This window comes from Monodon monoceros, unplaced genomic scaffold (assembly GCF_005190385.1).
Source record: "Monodon monoceros isolate NGI ecotype Baffin Bay Population unplaced genomic scaffold, NGI_Narwhal_1 Super_Scaffold_18, whole genome shotgun sequence".
Lineage (NCBI taxonomy): Eukaryota > Metazoa > Chordata > Mammalia > Artiodactyla > Monodontidae > Monodon > Monodon monoceros.
This window is the reverse complement of record NW_021703774.1, coordinates 81647010-81655947: the sequence shown is the minus strand read 5'-3', so window position 1 is coordinate 81655947 and position 8938 is coordinate 81647010. Positions and strand designations below refer to the sequence as shown.

Here is an 8938-nt window from a genome sequence, read left to right as displayed (position 1 = left end):
AAAAAAAAAAAAAAAAAAAAAAAAAGAGTTATGATACTATAAAAAAAAATTATAGTGAAAGAGTTATATATATATTATATATGTAACGTATATAACAAATATTATAGAGTAGCTATGTAAGTATATATAAAACTTCTGTGTATATATTTATATAAATAAAGAGAGAACTAAATTATACAACTGAAGAGGGAGATTCCTGTATTAAAATAGTTTATCTTCTAAACTAAATGCATGCTAGTTTTGAAGGAGGGTCATTTTTACAAATAAGTGGAAACAGTCAAAACATTAAATTTATTAATTTTTTGAATAGTTTGCATATTTTGAGATAACTCTTTGGCTGTACTAAGCTAAAGATTTATTAACCATCTCAGAAAACTATTTGATAGTTTGATTTTCTCTGATTATGTTGGATACTTTTGGAGTTATTTAACATTAACCTGTAATCTTTTTTGAAAAATGATTCATTGTGATGTTTATAATGATACTGAACAAATTGTTATATCCCACAGTTTTTTTCCAAGTTGGGGTTTTTTTTTGCTTCCTTAGTGGCTGTTAGTAAAATTAAACTGCTATGTTAAGAATTATAGACAATAATATTACTGTTTTTACAGAGCTGTATAAATTTGTCTTTTACGTAGTTTTCCCAACATCTTTACTTAGTGATTGTTAGATATTTTTATACGGCTGACAGTGTTTATGGCTGAGTGGGTTAGAGGAAGTTTAAGACTAGTTACTGATTATGGGGAAGGTTTAAGTACTTTTTTCCAGAAAGATTTTAGTAATCCACTGAGGTTGCTTCTTACACAGTTTGCTAGACTTTTCTAATCCTCTGTTATTTCACATACTTTGTGTAAATATGTCCCCCATTTGGGCGATTCAATTGTCATTACTTTTGATGGCAGATATCAACTTATTTTCAATTGGGATATGGGCTCTCTCATATTATGCTTTCCCAATTAGGTGATAGAAACGTAAACAAGAAAACTTAAAATAATCAAATGTTATATTTATAAAGAAAATTATTGTTAGCTCTCTTTTATTACTTTATAAAATTAACAAACTCTAGAGATTAAAATTAATAGTAAAGTTTTTTCCTAAGTCCTCAATTTTGACTTTTTAAATATTTTGTCCATGAAACACATCTTATAGCTATTGTATATACTGTCAGGATTTTATAATATAGATTCAGATATGTCTAAAACTGTTATTAATTTGTATAACAATATAACACTTCCATTAAAATTCTGGGAACTTTGACCAGGGGAAGAAAAGTCAAAACTTTGTTTCTAATTAGTCTAATTTCTATAGTTTCTTGAATTTTGCAACAAATTTCCACAGACTAACATTAGTTTTTAAATACCATTCATGTTGATTTTTTTAAAGCCTACATGCAATCAGAACAAATTAAAGCACCTTTATTTGGCAATAACCTTTTAAATAATCGTATTCAAATAAAAGCAGCAAATGGATGAGATATCAGAGGACAAATTTTAAAAGGTAAAGTTGCATTAAGAAAAACACACAACTGATAAATGTCAAGTGGTAATAATCCTGCAACCAAAGTGGTCATAATAATGTAAAATCAGAAAAGCAAAACCAACTTTTACAAGGATTAATTCAGCTGAATTTCCAGCATCTTAAATAATATATTCTTTGCTTCTGTTGAATTCTTTCGTTGCTTACTTTTGCTTTTGAAAACTAAATTACACTAAATTGAAAAAAATCCACAAAAAAGAAAGATGCTAAAAGAAAATACATTCATAAGTTATTATTCTAATCTTCAGCCTTACATTGTTCAAACTAGAATGAATTTTTAAGTACATTGTAGTCGATGGCTACTTAAAATCAAGAAATAAGGTCATATTTAAAGATTGCCTGTTTGTACAAGTAGCCAATGGGGTTATTCACTCCTCTTCTATATACTGAACACCTACTACAATGTGCCTAGTTTTGTTTGACCACTTAGGTGTGACTCAAAGGATATACTAACAATGATAATACGAATTTGCAGTTAATTTTTTAAAGATTCACTTTAGCTTGAGGTCATAACTCTTTGCAACTAAGATAATTAAAAATTTATACATTTATATATTCTTTTTAGAGAGGAGTCACAGAAGGGAGAATGACATGTCGATGTTCAAAATCTATCTTTTCAGTAGTTAATGAACAGTAAGAGGTTTCCAAAATTCAAATTTAGATGCTAAACTTCAGTTATTTTCATCTCCCCCAACAAACAATTAACTTATTTGATGGTTTTAATATTTTTAACATGACTTATGTTTTACCAGGTGATGTTATTGTAGACATCAATGGCAACTGTGTCCTTGGTCACACCCATGCAGATGTTGTCCAGATGTTTCAACTGGTACCCGTTAATCAGTATGTAAACCTCACTTTATGTCGTGGTTATCCACTTCCTGATGACAATGAAGATCCTGTTGTGGACATTGTTGCTGCTACTCCTGTCATCAATGGACAGTCATTAACTAAGGGAGAGACTTGCATGAATACTCAGGATTTTAAGTCAGGAGCAGTGGTTCTGGACCAGAATGGAAAATCGGGGCACACCTTGATCAGTGATCGTCTCAATGGACCATCAGATCTGAGTGAGCAGAGAGCGTCTATGGCATCGTCAGGCAGCTCCCAACCAGAACTAGTGACTATCCCTCTGATCAAGGGCCCTAAGGGCTTTGGGTTTGCCATTGCTGACAGCCCAACTGGACAGAAGGTGAAAATGATATTGGATAGTCAGTGGTGTCAAGGCCTACAGAAAGGGGATATAATTAAGGAAATTTACCGTCAAAATGTGCAGAATTTAACACATCTCCAAGTGGTAGAGGTGCTAAAGCAGTTTCCAGTAGGTGCAGATGTACCATTGCTTATCTTAAGAGGAGGTGAGTAAAAGCGCAACAAGGAAAAATCTTCATTGTTCATGCATTTGTATCTGTGAATTGTCCTTCCTTACAGGTCAGAATATCTCTTTTCCCAGCAGACTTAACTGGTAATTAGTATGCATTTTCCTTATGTTCTGTCTGACTGCTTCCATAAGCAGTATCTTTTGTAGCAGTTTGTTTAGTTATTTGCGGTTTCATTTGTGTCCATTGTGGATTTCTTTCCCTCTATATTCTTTTTAAAATCTGATTTATGACTTTAATGATTAGAGAGAGTCGCAACATTGTGCTACTTCAAATGAAATATATCCTCTTAATTCCATTTTCTCTGTTGATGGCAATAATAGAAATGGACTCTTTCAAGCAGTGGTACTTCATCTGGATCTCTGTAATGTACCAAGGATGTTTTGAAAGAGCTAGCATCTCTGTGAATAAGCAAAATGTTGGATGGTGTGTTAATCTGTTCTGTAAAAGCAATCATGATAGCTTGTGCTCATAAAGCTCTTATCTTAAGCTTTAGTATCTGTCCGTAAATGTTAATTAAACCCCACAGTGCTCATGTGAGATAAATATAATTTTATTTTCCAAGGTCATCAACTGACTTGAACTGCTCCCAGACATAAATGCAGTTCCAAGGACTAATCACAAAGTCGCGCTTTAATGGGCTTTCTTAAATCCATACCTATGAATGACTAGTATTTTAAAGAATAAAATTTAGCCCTTCACATATATCTCACTGGCTTTTAGTTTTCATTTTTGAGGCAAATGAGCAGTTTAACTTCATTGGGGCTTTTTTTTTATTACTCTCATTTCTTTGAACTATTTTTGTTTCTTCTCTGTGTGGTATGGTAGAATGTGCTCATATCTCTTCGTGAGGGCTGGAGAATTATCCAGAGTTCCAACAAATATGAGAGTCCAGGGTTTGGTGTCAAACAGGTTGGATGTCAATTTCCTGCCTAGTTGCTGGTTGGTTCTGCAGTACAGGAAAGTAATGTTAATCTATTTGAGTCTTTGTTTACTTTATCTATAAAATGGCAGTAACATTTATGCCTTAGGATTGTCATAAAAAATGAAATACGTGTATAATGCCTGGCACGTAGAACATATTGGACATGATTTACTAGCCTACTAAAAGTCAAAGCTAGTTTTGTCATAAACATTAGCAATATTTGTGATCCGGGAATGCTTCCTCTGTTTTTAAAATGTGGCTCATTTTTTTTAAGGTCCTCCTTCACCAACTAAAACTGCCAAAATGGTGAGTATACTGTGGTCCTCAAATGCTTCTTCTGAACACACGGAGAGAGACGCTGCGTTCCCCTCCCTGAGGGCAGCTCATGGGGGTGGCGTTTACAGACAGGCAGGAGCCAAGAGGCAGACTGCCCTGGGCTTGTATCAGAAACTCAGAGGGAAGCATGTGAGTTAGAAAAGCTGCCCATAGAGGAGGTGTGCTCTGCTGGTTAAGTATTTCTGCTGGAAGAATATTAGAGGCCTGTACTACCAATAGTCCTGTCTTGTAAATAGTAAAATGTGGACACACTGAGGTGCCTACTGATGGGTCCTATTACTTTCTTTGTGTTTCAGAGGAACAAGGGTAAGGAGTAGCTAAATGTCCGAGCAGATGTACTAAGGGAAGATGTAGTAGTTTCACATAAATTCACGGGGACTATAATTTACCCACATTTAGATAACCTTCTGACATTTAGCCCTAAACAGGACTTTCTAGAGCAATTGTGGCCTCTGTGCTCAATTTGCTTGTTATCAGAGTGAGAGGCTATCAGACTTGGAACAGTTTTCTCTGGCATTCTTCTGAATAACTGACTAGCCTATTTAAAGACCTGTGTAGAGAATAAGACCTAAACAAAGGACGCACCAAATAATGGTATGAAAGAAACAGTGCTAGGTACATGTGTAGCTACTTAAATATCCACAATTATATGGACATGGATATAAAGACAATCGTGTATAAAATCCTAATTTGCTCTGTTTTGCTTGATTTGGAGTGTGTCATCTTATAGTTGAAAGATGGTCTTCCATAACCATAAACCCTGGGCTGCTAAACAAAAGACCATCAGATACAAAATGGATTAGTTCTCCATAGCCCACCAAATAGGATCCTCAGCAAATTGGCCGTTTTATGGATCAGGCAGAAAGAAACGCTCAGCACTTTTATAGAAAAGTGGACCAGTTAGGTCCAATGTGAACAATGAACAGAAATTTTTTTTGCCTACTCAGTGAAAATTGCACTGTATTTTTCTCCATTTCTCTGGTCCCTCTAGTACTCATTTTTTTTTTTTTTTTTTTTTTGTGGTACGCGGGCCTCTCACTGTTGTGGCCTCTCCCCTTGCGGAGCACAGGCTCCAGAGGCGCAGGCTCAGCGGCCATGGCTCACGGGCCCAGCTGCTCCGTGGCATGTGGGATCTTCCCGGATCGGGGCACGAACCTGTATCCCCCGCATCGGCAGGCGGACTCTCAACCACTGCGCCACCAGGGAAGCCCTCTAGTACTCATTTTTAACTTCTGTGCTACCCTATCTATTTTGTAACGAATGCCAGTGCAGCCATGGGGATCCTAATATTTTATAATTGATGAAAGTCTCAGACGACCTCCCACTGCTTCTGACAGGCTCCTAGGACATGTGGGAGAAAGAGGAAGAGGCTGCTCTTATCTCCCGGCCACCTGACGGGGTCTGGGTCAGTGAAGGGTCCCTTCTGGCACAACGCTTTATAGCGACTATCCCCTCACTCCTACCTGACAAGCTGCTGCTCCGGCATCCTAGTCACATTAATTATCTTATCATAAATGTCTATTATCCCCCTCTTCTAACCGTAATTCAGGATAACAAGCTGTTCTCAGAACCATAGTATTTATTTTCTTAGGGTATTTATTGGATTTCATTTTTTAATTTTATTAAAGAAGTCATTTTACTGAGCTATTCTTTTGGGAAAGTTCTATCTGAATAGGAACATTTGAAAATATCCCTTGTCTGATTCTCAGGCATGGTGCATTTTTTCGTGATATATTTGGATTGGCCATGAAGGTTTTTACACTGTTATCTTTATAACCTAAATTAGTTAACACTTCCTATTTCATTTTCTTAGAAAGAACATTACCTTAAACATCTTCACTGAAAATTAAACTCAGTGAGTGGGGAGGATGGGGTTTATCAAGAATTACATGGACATATTCTCTTAGAGTCTCCCTCTTGCTTTACTTGGAAGTGCTGCCTTGTGTTGTATCCTTATTTATCTTCTGAAAGTCAATTTGTGTCTTGGTGGTGGAGAAAAGGGCAAAATTGCTTAAACATAGGACTAATTGATTGATATCATTATCAGCTTTTTCTAATTTAAGTGAAATATGTTTTAATCAAATACAGCTATGAAAGTGAATTCCTATAAGACTGCAAATATGCTGTGGCTTTGACCCTGCTGCTTACACAGCTGTGATCAGTTGACATACCCAGTTCAGACAACAGTTTTATGCACTGATCAACCATCTGGCTTTTCGAGATACTAAGTAAGGCCCTTTTCCATTTCAGAAAACAGATAAAAAGGAAAATTCAGGAAGTTTGGAGGCCATAAATGAGCCCATTCCCCAGCCTATGCCTTTTCCACCCAGCATTATCAGGTCAGGATCCCCGAAATTGGATCCTTCTGAGGTCTACCTGAAATCTAAGACTTTATATGAAGATAAACGTAAGTAGTTGTGGAATATTTCAGGAAAGCATGCAACAAAATTAATTTGAATTTTCTTAAAAACTCGACTTTTCCATCTTTCAAAACCATGTTGAAGTTATCCCTTCATTCCCATTTTAATATGACTTTGGGCTTCTTCCATTTATATTCAACATTCATTCATTTATTTTCTTCAAAACCATGTATTATTAAGGGGCTTCTGTCTACCCAACATCGTAGTAGGTAATGGGAATACAGAGGTAATAGGTTACATAGGCCCTGCACCCCAAAAGATGATTAAGCCTAAATGGAAAAGACAAAGAGGTAATCAAATACATATACAAATAAGTGCAGATAAGCCCCTAACAGGTTCAGTAATAGAAGGATGGACTGGATGAATTGGGATCCAAAGTAGAAAATAGTCAATTTTACGGCTGTGGGTAGTAGGAAGTGTCAGATACTGCTTCATATAGGAAGTTAAGCTTTAACCAAGTCTTTAAAGACAACGAGGTAGGTGTTTATGAGACAGATAAAAGGGAAAGAAAGAAGGAATAGCATGTGCACATTGACCTTGTATGGGCTGGGTTCTGCACGGAATTCAGTTTAGCTGCGTGTGGTTGGCAAGGGAAACCAGAGGGGGAGGGAAGGAGCAGCTTGCAGAAGGCGGATTATGCCGTTCTGAGGAAGCTGGAGACAGTGGTATACGTGATAGAGAGCCACAGAATGGTTTTAACCATAGGGATGAAATTGTTGGACTTGACTTTCAGAAATATTTTCCTGGCAGGGATACGAAGGATGATGAATCAGAGGGGTGTGTAATCTGAGGAGGAAACCAAAGGGTAGAGTAGACTCCTTCGAGGAGTCCAGCTGAGAGATGTTGAGAAGAGAGTGTGCATAGGGTGGAAATCCATTTTCATACTAATTTACCTACTAATGATAGATCTTTTCCAAAGTAAAATCATAGATTTAAGTAGGTTTAATTTTTTAAATTTATTTATTTTTAGAAATAGATTTAGGTCTACCTTGGAAAAGATGTACACAAGTGGAAACATTATATATAATTGCCTTCATACTTATTTAACCTGTTACAGATCTTTGTCTTGATAGTCCCAGGCCATATTTAGGAAGATGAAACATTGATTTGAAAGCATCAAGAATTAATGGACGTGTAATACTGAGAGCATGGAAGTGGGAGCAAATATTCCTAAGCAGTCTTGATTCAAAGTTTGGGTTAGAGCACAAAACAGAGATTTATGATTGAATTTTATTGTATTATTAATCCTTTTAAAATAAATCAAAGTGTGTATTATGTATGTATGTTTGTATTTATTATTTTCTGGTTTTCCTTAGCGCCAAACACCAAAGATTTGGATGTTTTTCTTCGGAAACAAGAATCAGGGTTTGGCTTTAGAGTGCTGGGAGGAGATGGACCTGACCAATCTGTAAGTTTAAATACTTTGGAATTTGGCTGTTCCTGTTAAAACTTTTAAGTAGAGATTTGGTAGAATACGGTGTTTTTGTTTTGTTTTCTTTTTTGTTTGGTTTTTTAAAAGAGTTTGTTTTCTCTGACAATTTCATTAATATGAGGAAGAACTTCATTTCTATTGGTGTCATAATACCTCAGTTAACTTGGTGTAGCTGAGGTTCAAACTATAGGCAAAAGCTGAATATGTCAGCTGTAAATTAGAGTAATAAATGGTTATACTAGCAAAACATTTACATCTAGAATTTTATTTATACAGGATTCTCACTCAAACTTAGAGAACAAATATAGTGGGTTTATTGTTGTTTTGCCATTAGTTTGATAAAAGTAATGTGCTTCTTAGAATTTAAGAACATATTTAAAGTTCTTTTGTATAATATCAAGAAAGACTACGTTATTATCATGCTTAGAAGTTAGGTGAATAACAATATTCTTTTAAAATGACGGGCTTCTTTCTATTTCTGACTAGAACATTTGATTTATAGAGTATAAATGTGTTCTAATTAGTCATATCAGTTACAGTTAAAATAATCATCAGAGACAGTTTAAGGCAGGTTGCCCTACATAAGGCAAATATAAAATACCTTGATTGTTTCTTTTTTTTCTTTCTTTTCTTTTTAATTGAGCTATGATTGACATATAACATTATATTAGTTTCAGATGTACAACATAACTATTCGATGTTTGTATACACCAGAAAATGATCATCACGATAAGTCTAGTTACCATCCGTCACCAAAGTTATAAATTTTTTTCCTGTGATAAGAACTTTTAAGATTTTTCCCTTGGCAACTTTCAAATATGCACTACGGTATTACTGACTGTAGTCCCCATGCTGTACATTACATCCCCATGACTCATTTATTTTATAAACGGAAGTTTGTGCCTACCTC

At 35.5% G+C, this 8938-nt stretch overlaps 1 protein-coding gene across 6 annotated transcripts in view; it reads left to right on the top strand.

Moving 5' to 3' along the window:
- MAGI3 (membrane associated guanylate kinase, WW and PDZ domain containing 3) overlaps positions 1-8938 on the top strand; it is a 295639-nt gene that overhangs the window by 219952 nt on the left and 66749 nt on the right. For all 6 annotated transcript variants that reach the window (XR_003794507.1, XM_029229509.1, XM_029229507.1 and 3 more), the window contains 4 exons: positions 2289-2894; positions 4115-4146; positions 6427-6583; positions 7913-8004. Coding sequence is in view for 5 of the 6 variants with exons in the window: in XM_029229509.1 (XP_029085342.1) it covers positions 2289-2894; positions 4115-4146; positions 6427-6583; positions 7913-8004 (887 nt within the window). In the remaining variant the exon portion in view is untranslated. The remainder of the gene's footprint in view (positions 1-2288; positions 2895-4114; positions 4147-6426; positions 6584-7912; positions 8005-8938) is intronic.